The sequence below is a fragment of the Mobula hypostoma genome, chromosome 23, assembly GCF_963921235.1.
Source record: "Mobula hypostoma chromosome 23, sMobHyp1.1, whole genome shotgun sequence".
Taxonomy (NCBI): Eukaryota; Metazoa; Chordata; class Chondrichthyes; order Myliobatiformes; family Myliobatidae; genus Mobula; species Mobula hypostoma.
This window is the reverse complement of record NC_086119.1, coordinates 17632521-17648356: the sequence shown is the minus strand read 5'-3', so window position 1 is coordinate 17648356 and position 15836 is coordinate 17632521. Positions and strand designations below refer to the sequence as shown.

The window sequence follows — 15836 nt, the reverse complement described above, 5'->3', positions numbered from 1 at the left end:
TTTTTAAAGCAAAGTCTCGTACCAGCTGGAATAAACACAGTGAATGAGAAAAATGTTTATGTACAAACCCTATTAATCATTCTCCAAGTGCAGAGTGTTATATACGCATAACAGTGCAGCTAGTGCAAAGCACAGAAAGTATCACAAAGAAAAGCTTATGCTGATGCACTACATCCAACAAAAGAGTGTGAATTTAAACTGTACCATACAGAACAGCATAAATATTATTACATAGTGCTTAACATACTGCAAGGAACTACTGAACTGGTTTTCATACTCTTTCAGCAGAATTAATTTTCAAGTGCTACTTGACTGACTTTCAAAAGAAATGCCTTCCATTTCATTTTGTAAAAGTTTTTTAAAAAGTAACTGAGTAAGTAGTTCTATTCATCAGAAAGTAGAGGCTCTCTATTTTAGTAGTGGCTACGAGGTTTTGGCCTCAGACTTCTTTGGTCACTACATAAAAACATTTGTTTTCAGCTTCTCAATAACAGTTAAGATTCCTGTAATAAAACCAAATATTGATTTAGGATACCTTAAAGACCAGTCCATGCAAGGAACACTTAAAAGGGCTAGTTCAACACTGCTTAAGACGTGTTAAAATAAAATCAATCTGCCACAACTGAATTAGTATTACGGGTTAATACTTCACCTGCAACTACAATACAGATAAGTCATGACATCGAGGCACTTTTGGAGATGTCATCAAAGTGTAGAAGATAAATCATCCTACCATAAGCTGGCTTTTATTTTGATATGCAAACACAAACCTAAGAATAAAGTGGCTTCATCTTTTAAAACTTGTCTTTGGAGCCACTGTACAACTGGAGATCAACTGTCCAATGCAAGAGGCAGAAACTACAACGCTGAGCCACATTTGCACAAATCCAAGCACCAACCTAACAATAACCAGAGTGCTGGAAATTTCATCTTCAGTCCATCTCCACATCAATATATTTAAATAAAAAGGGTTTTCTTTTTTAAAAAATGATCCCATTTAAAAGAAGAGCATGCATCTGAACTATCAACATCTTCATGCTCTCAGGTTGTTCAAAGCCAATTAATTATTTTTGAAGTGTAGAAAATGTAGCTTTGTAGCTGATTTGTACATAACATGATCCCACAATACCAGATGAATAAATACCCATTTGTAAGTATCCAAACAGCTTTTTGTGGCACTACAGTTAAACGTTACAATGAAATGAAAATATACCAGAGTAACACATACAAAATGCTGGAGGAACTCAGCAGGTCAGGTAGTATCTATGGAGAGGAATAAACATTCAACTGTTTATTCCACTCCAGAGATGCTGCCTGACCTGCTGAGTTCCTCCAGCATTTTGTATATGTAACTCTGGATTTCCAGCATCTGCACATTCTCTTGTGGTAATGAATAAACTGCATTCACGTTTACCAGATGCAGTGACAACAGCCTAGGGCCTGAAAACTCTACTTGATTACAGCTCAGGTCTCTGCAAAATATTTTAAAATAAATAACACTCTAAAGTAAGCATTAACAATTCCAATAATTGTGAGAGGTCCACATACAATTATTCCTGCAAGATGGTGCTGGCAAAACATGGCAATGCTTTGCAGGCAGCTAACAAAACCACTTACAATTCTACCAAATATACTTTGTTGAAACTCTGGTCACTGCAACCTGCAGCCTGTAACTTCCCTCTGGGAGGTGTATCTTTTGAATGTTTGACTGTTTATGATGTGGGGTTTTTCATGAATTCTATTTTGTTTCTTTGTTTTGTGGCTGCCTGCCAGAAGATGAATCTCATGGTTGTATATGGTGCATATACTTTGAATCTTGCTGCAGTGTATTTTCACCATCTTTAAAAAACATTTTTAACAGCTGTGCTTGTAAATTGAAAAAAAGTTGAAGAACTAATACTACTTGTCAGTATCGTTCTACAATAAAATCTCTTCATTTTACACTCTGAAAGAAAACAATTGTGCTTCCACAGGCATTAGGGGGCACTTTACAGACATTGCTTCCATACAACAATAATAGAATGGCAGGTCAGTTTCTAAGCTATGACTAATAGTTTCAAAAATTATTAGTCTGTTCAGTCTAATTTCTGTCTGTCTGACGTTTTTTTAAATGTTACACACAATTGCTACAGATGCACACCACCTCCTAATAGGTATTACCATTATAGACACAGGTTAAACATAGTCTGGTATGCCAGTATTGTATGGAGAGATGTTAAATGGACTATAATTAATTTTTGGTACATTTATCCCATCCACGAATAAATGAGGAGCCAATATTTGGACTAAGAAAATTGTTATATTTCATTTTTTTTAAAATAACCTTTTTTGGACATTTATTAAACCAGTCAATTGACCTGGAACCCCTTTCCAAATCACTTTCATTATTGTTTTTGAGGAGTAATTTTTGCTCATATAATTACTTATATGTAACTGCTGTATTCACCACCTTTTGTCTTACCTATCAGTTGAAGAAACTATAGATAGTTATCTTAATGCTGACTTAATCTTGGCATGGCAAACTCAGGCTTTGTACAAACATTAACATCTTAGATGAAGTCTAGGATGTTTTGCCCAAGCTAAATTTTTGAAACCAGCTTCAACTGGCATTTTGTAAGTGAAAACAACATTGCTTATCTTCAAATAATGGTGCCCCTTCACAAAGAATCATTTGCAACCTTGTAAGAAAATTGCAGCTAAAACTAGGCACCACCTTAAGGCACCTTGTTCTTTTTTTTTGTACAAGCAGTTGCTATTGAATATGGTGCTAAAATTGAAATGGAAACTTAAATTTCTCAAAGATGGAAGTAAAATAACTAACAATTGCCATCCAAGCTAATTGTCACTCTCTCTGGGATTATAATGAATGACTTGAAAATATAGGCGCAGATCAACATTAGTGCCATTCCACATACTGACTGAACACTGTTACACGCTGGATGGAAAAACAGTAACAATGTTGGCACAACAATATATTGATGGCAATAGAGTAAAGATAGGTACATCAAAACAATTACCCAGTGATATTTCTAAATCAAGGGCATCGGTTGGATTTTTCCACTCTATTTAAAACCACTGCAAACAGTGGCACTCAGTACAATTCCCAACAGTGATGATTATACAGAATAGATAGCTGGATATGTAAATGGTAATTCACTGGTGCGGCATTACAGAAAGGTAACTGCAGTACGCGATTGATTTTGATGCATTTACCAGATCAATCGAACCATTTCCTCACCTGTAACAGGAGGTGGCTGACCAATGACAGGTGGCAAATCCAGCGAGCTGTCTGACAATACATGCTTCAGGTCACCACCAACCTCAGCTGACTTCATGTCAAACTGAGCAGATAAGGCATCTTCTGAGTCCTCTTTACCAATACTGCTTCCACCAATAGAAGGAAGGTCCAAAGATTTCACAGAAGCAGAGTCCTCCTTTGCTTGTTTAAAAGCAGAAAGTTTATCCATGAAAGCCTTATCGGAGGTGCCAAATGAAAGGGGCAACTTGGTTACTGGAAAGTCATCATCATTCTTCCCTTGTGAAAGCAAGGTGTTGTCTTTTTGCTCCTCAAAGTCCAAAACAGACCCTTCCTCAGGTAACTGTTTAAAAACATCATATTTGTCTACAGTGGAAGCTGGAGGTTGCTCTGCTATGCCAAGTGAGGCATCAAAAGATACCGTGAATCCATCATTCTTCTCCTGCCTCAAAACATTGTACTTATCATTTGATTTTTGTTCAGAGGATCCAGTAGAGCCAAAAGCAATAAAATCTGCAAATTCATCCTGACCCCATTCCCCACCTGTAGTAGTACTGGAAGGAATGCCAAAAAGACTGAAGTCTCCAAATTCATCAATTCCGCCAACAGTCCTGCTACCAGATGAGGAAAAAGTACTGGATGAATGTGACGATGGCAATGATGGTGCAACACACACAGATGATGCAATGGATGATGTCACAGAAACTGATGGAAATGATACAGATTTGCTTTCTCCAGAAGAACTGACAGAGTTAAAAAGGTCCGTGAAATTGAAAGTTTCTTTAGGTTGTGTAACAGGCTGCAGTTGCTGAAGAAATGGCACAGAAGGAAAGGCGGTTGTGAACGTCTTTGCTTTCTCTGAAGAGTCTACTGGTGAAATACTGTCTGCAGTTTTGAAGTCTGTGAATCCATCGTCATTTCCCGGTGACTTGAATTCTGCAAAGCCCTCCCCTGCAAACATAAAGCTTTTCAGTGACAAAGTACCAGCAGTTACGAATGGAATTCTGTGTTTCACTTTTCACAGCACTCAAGCACAAGCACTTCCAAGTTAACTAAGACCAAAGCACCAACCCATACCATGCATGCAGTGCCAAGTAAAATCCTACTTAGAACATACCACCATTTAATTTCTCATTGTAGGGAAGAGGGATGATCACCGAACCAAATTTAAATACCCAAATGGCCCAAATTAGGGCCATTTTGCAAATCTGGAAAAAAGAAAGTGAGAGTTTTAACCCAGCTATGATGGGCAAGAGTCCGGATGTTCCCATGGCACATACGGCATTTTGCTACTTTCTATTCAGACCACACACAAAATGAAGGCACACAGCCTAATTAGCAAAAGTTGGTCATTTCAAAAAGGACTCTTATTTAAATTTGTTTAGTTTTTTGGCTCATTTTATCACCTGGAGATGTCATAAGTACCCTTTTAAACAGCCTTTTGGAGGGGATTGAAAAAATTGCATTCTTAACTATTTTAGAAAAACCATCTAAGCCTGGTCAATGAAATTTCACTTTGTCCCTGACTTTGTTCACAATGGCAATAATAACTTGTGTTTATATAGTAGTTTTCAGTTGCGATGTTTCAAGGAGTTTTGCACTGAACACAATTTGTGATTGTATCATAAAAGTAAAAATAGTCAAGTTGAGAGATTTATGAAGGAAATTGCAGAGTTTAGGGTCTTGGCAGCTAAAGCCACAGCTACTAATGGTAGGGCAAATATAGGAGAGGATATGGATGAAGTAAGAAACATTGGAGTGTGGATATTTTGGAGGAAATTACAGGTATTGTGAGACCATCATGGCCTTAATACACAAAGAATGAGAATATTAAAAAGAAGTTGAATGACTAGGAATTGTTGACTGTTGATTCAAAAACACAGCTGTGGTGACTGAAACAGAGTGAAGATGAAGACAGAAGAAACTCGGATGACCTTATTTATGTAAATTACACTTAGCCTTTCTGCTCAAAATACATCTTTCATGTGAGATGGTTACTTTTCTTTAAAAGCCAATTATATTGGAGATAATATGAAGTGATGGATAAAAATACAAAAGACTTGCGCACAGCTTTTCATCTGCTATTTTTCTAAAAGCCGCAGTTGTTCAATACCAGATTTCAATGAAGTGATAAAACCAATGAAAATGTCAAAATCTAGATTCCCCTTCCATTCGAACAGAAATTTCCAGCATGGATTGCCATATAGTAAAACTGACTTCATACCCCGCTAAATAAAGGAGACCAACCATTTGCAGTCTCCTACTGCCACCCTGACCAGTATTTGGACCTGTGACCTTTCTTAACTGGTTTAGTGATTCACTAGAATACAGTTTAAGTGTTGAGAAAGCTGCAGTCACAAACTGTGCTGAGGTTAAAAAAAAAACTACCTAAAAAGTAGATTTTTGAACTCACACGTTAGTTAAATTCAAAGTGTGCTTATTATTCTTGCTTGTAAATCTTTTGGCCTACATCCTATTGACTAGTTTACTTCAATTTTTAGGAAGTTGCTATGGTCAAGTAGCAAACACATCACAAGCTGGGTCTATTTCATTAATTGTCTGGTTCTTCTTCTACATCCAGTGGCCACTTCATTAGGTTCACCTCTTTGTTAATTCATATATCTAATCAGCCAATCATGTGGCAGCAACTCAATTCATAAAAGCTTGCATATATGGCTAAGTGATCCATTTGTTGTTCAGATGAAACATCAGAATGGGGAAGAAATGTGATCTGAGTGACTTTGACTGTGGAATAATTGTTGATGCTACACTGGGTGGTTTGGATATCTCAGAAGCTGCTGATCTTCTGGGATTTTCACACACAACAGTTTATAGAAAATGGTGCAGAAAACAAAAAAAGATCCAGTGAGCGGCAGTTCTGTGGGCTAAAATGCCTTGCTAATGAGAGTGGTCAGAGGAGAATAGTCAGACTGGTTCAAGCTAACAGAAAGGCGGCAGTGACTCAAATAACCATGTGTTACAACAGTGGTGTGCAGAACAGCATCTCTGAATGCACAGCACATCATTGTTTGAAATGGTTGGATTACGGCAGCAGAAGACCACAAACATCCACTCAGTGGCCACTTTATTAGGTGCAGGAGGTATGAAACCCTACCCAAATAAAAAAATGTAAAGCAACTTTTACTCTGATCTTGGATAGAAAATTGGAATCCAGAAAAAAAAAGAAACAACAGAATATTGCAAGACTCATGGCAAGATCTTTCTTTTCTTTCTGAATACGAGCATTTTAGTTCTGTATCTTTTCCCCACCCTTCCTAATTTCATGGCCAATGGAGAAAAAGCAGTAAAAGAACAACAGGAAATGGGTCAATCAAACCACTGTTTGGTCGAGTTTTTCTTTTTGGAATACAAATAACATATTCTATTTCACTCAATTTCCTTCCAAAAAAAAAGTTGTGAACAGAAACCTTACATCAAATTTAAAAACAACAAGAAATAAATTGGCAAATAAAAATGTTTCAAATATAAAGGGAACAGTCTAATCATCTAGCATCTATGCAATATTCTGCATTTTACCAGTTCATTCAGTTTATTTTCACTTGTTTGTGACTCTGCATCATTTTAAACCAACTTGGTTCCGTGTGACCAAGTGAGTCTCTTTTTGCTACATGGACATTGCAACAAACACAAAGGCTTCTAGACTCATCTCAGTTCAATGCTAATGTTGGTCACATCCTGAAAACAAATCTGATGAGGCTTGAACCTGGAGGAGAATTACTGCAGAAAGGAAATGTAGAGTGACAAGCAAGTTTAAAAAGTATAATTCGCAATTTACACTCAGCTTACTCTTGGGATAAAAGAAATAGCTTTAGCTATTACATGCAAAGGCAATTATACATAGTGGTCAATGCCTACTCACCTGAGGATTTGCTCTCTGTGCTCTGACCAAGCTTCCGAAACACACTGTATTTATCACCAAAATCTAAAGAAAGTTCAAACAGTTATTTCCCGTCAGCAAAACAACAGCAATTCTACTCTGAAAACTGTAACACCTTCACCCTTCCCTCAGTTCTGAGTAAGGTTTGCTAAGCCAAGAGATCGACTGATTTCTCTTTCTGTAGATGTTGATTAACCAGTTGAGTTCTTCCAGCAATTCTATTCTTGTTTAAGTTCCAGCATCTGCAGTTCCATATGTTTTTCCTCTGTACTCTCTCATCACTTATATCACAGGCTTCAATTTATTTTTCTTGCCAAAATGAAAAAATTCTCAATTTTTCATGCATTTTAACTGCTAGATCTCCTCCCACCCACTTAACCTATCTATATTCTTTGTAGACTTTTTATTTGTTTTTCATAGCTTGGTTTTCTACCAATACCAACTGTATCAGATATGCTACTCTGTTTTCCGATTCATCAGCCAACCCTTATCCACATCAATATATTATCTCTACATAACTTCTTATCTTCCACAATAACTTTTGATGCAGCACTATATAAAATGTCTTCTGGAAATCTAAATACAGTAAATTCACAGCACATTACTTCTTTAAGGAACTTCAACAGATTGGTCAAACAAGTTTCCACATGCAAAAATAAACACTGACTTTGCCTTGAAGTTTTCTAAGTGCCAAAGAAAATATACTCTAACAATTTCACTGAGATGGATACCTTTCTATAAATGCTGCCTGACCTGCTGAGTTCCTCCAACATCTTGTGTGTGCTACCATTAGATGAAAGTTAAGCAAACAGGCCTGTATCTTTCTGCTTTCTGCCTTCCAGCCTTTCTGAATAAAAGGGTCACATTCACTCTCTTCCAATCCAATTGAACCTTTCCAAAAAACTAGGGGAGTCTAAACAATTAAAACTACACATCAAATCCCTTGTTACCTCCTTCTGTTAAGATCCTAGGATAAAGTCCATCAAGATTTGGAGATTTGTCAGCCCGAGGTCCAACAACTTGCTTAGTATCACTTCCCTCATCACAGTAATTTCCCCCCCCAAGTTACTCTCTCCCTTCCAATTATTGATTTAGATATTTCCACAGAAATTCCAAAACTTTGAGTCTAGATTTCTAGTTTACTTTATATTAAGTTTTCCGTCCTTTTTAAATTTTAATCATTCTTGCTGTTATTTTTAGATTTGATCCAATCTTCTCATCTACCACACACCTTCACACAATTATATGTTTCTCCTTTAAGGATAGTACTACTTTAACTTTGTTTATGTTTGATATAATCTCCATTCTATAAACAGATTAGAATCCCCCCCTAATTACCTCCCTACGTTATAGACAAGCTCCTGTTATTTTTCCTTTTATTTTCTTCCCTGACATGGGTCTGTACACAGGTACCTTCCTGCCTTTTATTATTTCTCATCTGCACCAAACTGTTTCTATGTCTTGGTTTCCTGAACTTGGGTCAACCTGCTCTTTTGTACTCAGGCTTTCATTAATTAACAGTCACTTTTCCACCATATCTTTACTTTTCCTTCCTAAATTTCAAGTAGCTTTTAATGCTGAGGTCCCTGTCTGTGTTGTCCCATCTTCATAATGATTCCCAGATCATATTATTTCCTTTCATGCTCTTTGCTCATCTGGATCATTTACAATGATTGGTTTGTTTCACATGCTACCTGCACTCAGATACATATTGTCTTTATTACATAAACATTAGTCTGCTACATGCAGATTTACTCTTAGATTTGTGCTCGCTAACCCTTCCTGCCAGTCTGCTTATTATTTCCCATAGCAATATATTTCTCTCTTACTTTGTCTTTATTCCTTCCTTTTCTGCACTTCTGCAACTTTGACCCTTGCCTCCTCTATTTCAATTAAAATGATCTTAAACGCTAAGTTATGTGGCTCACGGTATTACAGGTCACAGCATGGTGCAGGTGCAGACCAGGCTAACAGTTCAGCTCCCACTTTTTCCATTACACGTGCCAGCATTTCAAGAACCTGAACCCATTTTGAACAGATCATAACATCATAAGACACAGGAGCAGAATTACACCATTTGGCCCATTGAGTTTGCTCTGCTATTTCATCATGTGTGATTTATTAACTCTCTCCACATGCTATACGTTCTTCTTCCGAAACTTGTTTATGCCATGCCATTTTGTATGTGGCTCAAGTAGAGATTGGTTGGAGACTCTGCTTTCTGATTTGGTGTCTAAATGTTCATGAGCAGTTAGTTCATACTGCAGCACCTTATGTAAATGGCTCCATTTTTAAAAATTGTTCTGGGGCAATAACATCATGATAGATACTATACAAGGTCAATTTTCTCCCTTTTTCCATAAAAGGTCATCATATTTACCAGAAACATCTTGCATGTCTTTTGACAAATGAATTTGTTGGGCGGCAGAAATTCCTGGATCACTGAGCAGTATGTAATGAGTAGGCAGGAGAATCAAGTGTAGAAAATAGGGCATTCCAAAACAAAATGAAAATATGAAATCTATTAAATAACATGGAGATGCAAGAGAATGCAGATTCAGGAACACGGAGCAAAATAAAAACTTGCTGGAGGAATTCCTGAGCAAAAACATTGCTTAGTCCCTTCGTGACCCACTGAGTTCCTCCAACATTTTGTTTAGTAAATTATATAACAGGGACCAACAAAATCTGAGTAACCTTTAACTTATTTCTTGGTAAGTAAAATTAAAATATGAGACTATAAGTATTTAACAAATGTATTCACATTCTTGACAGCTTCCTTTTGTTTAATAAAGAAATACTGTTTGGCATGTATTGCAACTTCATTTATGTACGTAGATGAAAATGCTGATTTTCAAGTTCATGCTTCTTTATACATATGTATTTGCAATAATTCATGTGTAGATTCCAATCATTACATTTTTTCCAGTGCTCAGTTTTGGAATAAACATTCCTTAAGGTAGTCTTTTGTACCTGCAAATGATGAACTTTCTGCAGGTTTGTCTTCCGTCAAGTCTTTAAAAACTGCATATTTGTCAACTGAAGATGATGTAGAGGTTCCTGAAATTGGCATCAGTAAAGTATGTGCACTAAAAGACAGAATTCATAAAACCATTTCAAACACCACTCTTCGCAAATCCCTGCCAGAAGAGCTGCCATAACTATTTTATTATTCAGCAGTGTTACAAACAAAACCTCAGAACTCACCACCAGGTTCAGGAACAGTTTTTACCCTTCAACCAGCAGGCTCCTGAACCAGATGCTTTGCTCGCAGCATCACTGAACTGTTCCTACAACCTATGGACTCACTTTCAAGGATTCTTCATCTCATGTTCTCGATATTTATTGCTTATTTATTTGTTATTATTTCTTTTTTCTTTCTATATAGAAATATAGAAAACCTACAGCACAATGCTTTGCCGAACATGTACTTACTTTAGAAATTACCTAGGATTACCCATAGTCCTCTGTTTTTCTAAGCTCCATGTACCTATCCAGGAGTCTCTTAAAAGACCCTATTGTACCTGCTTTTGTTTTTACTTGTAGAATGCCTTGGGGTTTTCTTTCTTTTCGTATTTGTACAGTCTGCTGTCTTTTGCAGAGTGGTTGTTTGCCCATCTAGTTGTGTGCAGTCTTTCATGGACTCTATTGTTTCTTGTATTTACAATGATTGCCACAAGAAAATAATCTCAGGGTTGTATATGGTGAAGTATTGTACTTCGGTAATAATTTACTTTGAATTTTGAATAAATCTCTCCAATTAAGGCATGTAATTTCATCTAGAAGCACCCAAGTGCCATTTTTAATCTACAACGTTTTAAAAGCTACCCCTTTTCACTTCCACTCACTTCAGAGAGCAACATCATTATACCATCCTTTGATTGTCAAAGGATAAGCAAATAAAAGCTCGGAATAGTGGGGATAAGAAAACAAAAAAATCTGCTCATGCTAGGGAAGAGATTATCCTAAAATTGCTTGTTGCTTATACCTGCAATTTACACAATATAGTCTGCACATTAATGGCTAATACTGCTTAGGTGATGTTAAGAAGCTATTTTCTCACAAGTAACAAGTTACTTCACTGCTAGCACAGATTCCACAAATGACTATACACATTTGACAAGAGGAAGATAAATCCTATTTCAAAAGGAACAAAGGAAGGTCCCCTTGTTGACCCAATTCAATTGCCATTAATCACAACAATAATTATTTTGGAATTTGATTCAATAATTGAGATTTTATTCATACCAATGAATAGAAGTCTGTTGAATTCCTCTATAGGATGTGAGTATGGGTGTCATGACCAGTAATAACCCCCACCCTCAACTTCTCTCAGGTAGCCTTGGTAAATTTGGTACATTGGTATCATTGTGGAGTTGGCCTTCGCACAGTGTTGCACTGTAGTGACTTTAGTATTTGGCCTCAACAATGGTAGATGATTCGCAAAATATTTTAACTTTAAATGGCCAAAGCCTGGGTCTGGAAGTCTGCGAGTCTACTGGGAAAGTCGAAGGCCCAATGTTTGGATAACTATGGATGTGTGGGAGAGAGGAATGGAGATTGTTTTGCTATTGTTGTTTTGTTGTTTGTTATGTTCCACATTGTTCTGCTGAACACAGTGACCATGCCATGTTAGCACTAGGATGTGTGGTTATTAACGCAAACAATGCACTTCACTCTATGTTTCAATGTACATGTGATAAATAAATGAATATCTATTATTTAAATAGATAAATAACACATAATCTAGAGGGGAACATTCGGGTGTAGCTTTTCGATACACCACTGTTCTTCTACATGGTAGAGAGTTCAGCTTTTGAATGTTGCTGTGTGCATTGAGTCTCAGTGCACTGGCAGAGGGAAAGAATGTTCAGGATGGAGGAGTGGATGAAACTTAGGCAGGCTGCTTTATCCCAAATACTGTAGAGCTTCTTGAGTGTTGTTGGAACTGTACTTATCCAGCAAATAGACAGCATTCAATCACATTCCACTTATAATGGAGCTGGCTTAATGCTTTGGGGAATTACCATAGCAAGCAAACCCTAACTTGCTTTTATAGCCAGGGTACTAATATCAGTGTTCCAGTTAACTCTCTGCTCATGTTTTCCTCAGCACTTTTATGGGTGGTTAGATTCTCACTGCCTTTGGAAGTGTTCACTGCCAATCACTTGTATGGAACAGAGCCATGATCTGTTTTGTTATCTGCAGAATTGCAAACGGAACAAAACTCTGCACAATCGGCAACAAACAACTCTATTTTTGTCTAAGGGAAGGTTATTGAAGAAGCTTCTGGAGATTATTTGACCTGAGATAGTCCCCTGCGAAACACCTACAGCAAAGTCACGAGGATGAGACCATTGGCCTTCCACAATCATGCAAATTATATTTGTGCTAAGAAAATATTTATTCCTTAATTCCCAGTAATTTACAACTTTACAAGGGATTCCTTGATTCTCTCATTGGTCAAAAGTATCCATTGTGTTAAGGTCTCTCTTTACCTCCCAATTACAAAGGATCACTTGACAGCCTTCAATTAGTTCTTAACAAAAAATCTACTATTTTAAAGTGCATTTTAATACAGCCTTAAATAGTTCCTCTTCATTGATAATTGTGATTTAATTCTGACTCAATAGAGATGACTTTAGTAAGTTTTGGCAAGGGTATTTGCATTAGTTTTAAGAATGAACATTGTTATTAGTAAGCACTGTTCTCTATAGCTCCCACATTATCAGGGTTCTGAAATCAGGGTTCCAATGAAACTGATCATTAAAATTTTTAAAAAGTCAAAGTAGAGACAAAAAAAATGAGGGATGTCCATGACAATAATTCAAACCTGACTGAAGTTTGAGAGTTTGGTGCTTTTGATAAAGTTCCAGAGGCTTCACTCTTGAATCCTTTGAATGAATCATCAGATGCATTAGGCTTGGGTGCTTCCTGAAAATCCTGGAAGTCATCGTCATCAGATTTTGTAGCCTAAATAGTGGATAAATTTTAATCTTGTGATATAGTTAATCTTAAGAATAATGTTTGGACACTGCTAATATATCATATTGTTATGCATAGCTTGAACTTCATTCAGTTGAATTACACTTCCAAAATCATCCCACTGTAACTTTATGCCACGTGTTTCAGCCAAATAACTACAAAAAACTTATAAAATATCCTTTCGAAGCATCATTATAAATTGGTAAACTATTCCATAAAATTTCCTTCTTCCATTACAGACTTGAAAGCCATTTATGATGACACAGAAGATGGTCATGATGCCCATCAAGTCCATACCAGACTGCAGAAGAGAAACCCTATCAATCATATTCCTCCTTGTCCTATTCCCCTGTAGTCCTGCAACTCATTACCCCCCTCAATTCCCTCTCTTAATTATTTTACTTCAGCCAATTAATCTAACAGCACATCTTTTGGATGTGGGAGAAAATCGACACAGCCAGAGAAAACCTACATGGTCATGGAGAATGGGCAAACTCCATACTGACAAAACTGGAGGTCAAAAACAAATGTGGGTCCCTGGAGGTTTAAGTTAACGGCATTAAAAGCTGCATCATCACACGCACCTAGAACGCAGAGATAAGAAACTGTAGCACTGACATAAAAGAATATACTGCACCTGCATAGAAATCAGCTTCTATTTTCGATTTCCAGCATTATTCTGTCTTTGAACCTCATTAACTAAATACAAGCCACTAATCCAAATGATTCTTATAGCTATGGATCTCTGTTTTTAATGGGAAATTCTAATAATTTCTATTAATATTTGCAATCTATAGTTTTTGTGTCATCTGTTTAAAAGGCCAAGTAACTATTTTTAATTTCCATTCAAAAATACATGTACTAAAAGGGTTTAAACAAAAGTGATAGCACACAAATTTTAGTTTGTTTATATTCTATATACAACACTGACTCAATCTTCTCTGTGATTATCTTGGAATTATTACTCTTCAAGAGCATCAATGATCATTTAAAAGGTGGACAGTTTTGCAACTCAAAAAATTAAAGTAAGTTGAATAAAACAAATAGAAATGGATTCTAAAATATGGTGGGAGAGGAGAGTTTTGAATTATATTTTATTAACTTATTTGTGGTAATATTTTGTTTTATCTGCTGTGTATGATTCAGTATACATATGGGGGTACACTGTGGTCTGGAGGAACGTTGTTTTGTTTGCTTTGGTTGTGTCTATGTACAGTTGGATGACAATCAACTTGAACTTGAACTTAAGAAGACAGCAAGATTAAAAAGGATCCTCAGACCTAATTTATATTTGTACATATTTCTTATTTTAATCTATAGTTTCGTTTTTGTCTTACAATGTATTACTGCCGTAAAACAAATTTCACGACATACGTCAATGATAATCCTGATTCTGATTCTGACCGTATTCACTAGCTACGTAGAGAAAACAGGGGCAATTGTGGAGAAAGACAGGACCATAGTGACATATTACCCTGAGGATGGGATGGTCCTGCATCAGGATTACACTTACTGCGTCTTGTAATCCATAGGCAAATATAAACTAAGACTAGGTTCTAGAAAGCTGATGGTGCTTTAAAAACTATATACAACTTGAAGTCAAAAAATGAGAAGAGAGAACTCCCAACATGTTAAGGAGAGACGGAGAGAAAATAAACATTGACTGCGAATTGGGTTGCTAATGCTAACCTGAAGTTACCAAGCAGTTCCATCAATGTTCTACTCTGCACAACATCAATATTTGGAAATAATGCAGGAGTCAGTATAAAGTCCATCAGCACCATGGACAGAAAATCATTCTTATTCACTCAGTCAATAGCTAAATGGTGTTTCTAACTAAATGGTGCTTCTTACCATAATTTTTTTCATTGCCCATTACAAGAATGGAAGTTCAAATTACTGCTCCTATTTTTATAGGGTATTTTTACAAATTTATTTTCATGTAAGACAGCTGAAAGATATGAAAACCCCCTTCCTTTTATTAGATATCTCTGTTGCATTGGATTATAGACATAATTGTTTAATGTACCTGCTCATTAATGCAAGTATCTAATCAGCTAATTATGTGTCAGCAATTCAATCCATAAAAGCATGCAGACATGGTCAAAAGGTTCAGTTTTTGTTCAGACCAAACATCAAAATGCTGATGATGGTGGTGTTGGTGGGGAATGCGATTTAAGTGACATTGACCATGGAAAGATAGCTGGTGTCACACGGTGTGATTTGAGTATCTCAGAAATTGTTGACTTCCTGGGATTTTCCTGTACAACAGTCTAAAGAGTTTACAAAGAATGGTGTGAAAAACAAAAAAAAAATCCAGTGAGCAGCACATGCATTGTTATTGAGAGAGGTCAGAGGAGAATGGCCAGATTGCTTCAAGCTGACAGGAAGCAACAGCAACTCAAATAACCATCAGTGGTGTGCTGAAGAGCATCTCTGAATGCACAACATGTTAAAACCTCAAAGCGGATGAGCTACAGCAGAAGACCACACTGGGTTCCACTCGACTACCTAATAAAGTGGCTACTGAGTGTACACAAGTCATTAAGTTTACTTTCAAGTTTAATTACCATTGAGCCATACAGGAAAATAGCTAAACGAAACATCATTCTTCTGGGGCCAAGGTACAAAACACATTACCAACAGCACACTGCAAATAGCACATATGCTATTACACACTGCTGCAACATCCATGAA

The 15836-nt window shown here is 36.7% G+C and overlaps 1 protein-coding gene across 6 annotated transcripts in view; it reads right to left on the bottom strand.

Moving 5' to 3' along the window:
- synrg (synergin, gamma) overlaps positions 1–15836 on the bottom strand; it is a 123333-nt gene that overhangs the window by 61376 nt on the left and 46121 nt on the right. For all 6 annotated transcript variants that reach the window (XM_063031394.1, XM_063031395.1, XM_063031398.1 and 3 more), the window contains 4 exons: positions 12988–13127; positions 10128–10243; positions 7137–7199; positions 3239–4207 (listed from right to left, as the gene is read on the bottom strand). In XM_063031394.1, coding sequence (XP_062887464.1) covers positions 3239–4207; positions 7137–7199; positions 10128–10243; positions 12988–13127 — 1288 coding nt within the window. The remainder of the gene's footprint in view (positions 1–3238; positions 4208–7136; positions 7200–10127; positions 10244–12987; positions 13128–15836) is intronic.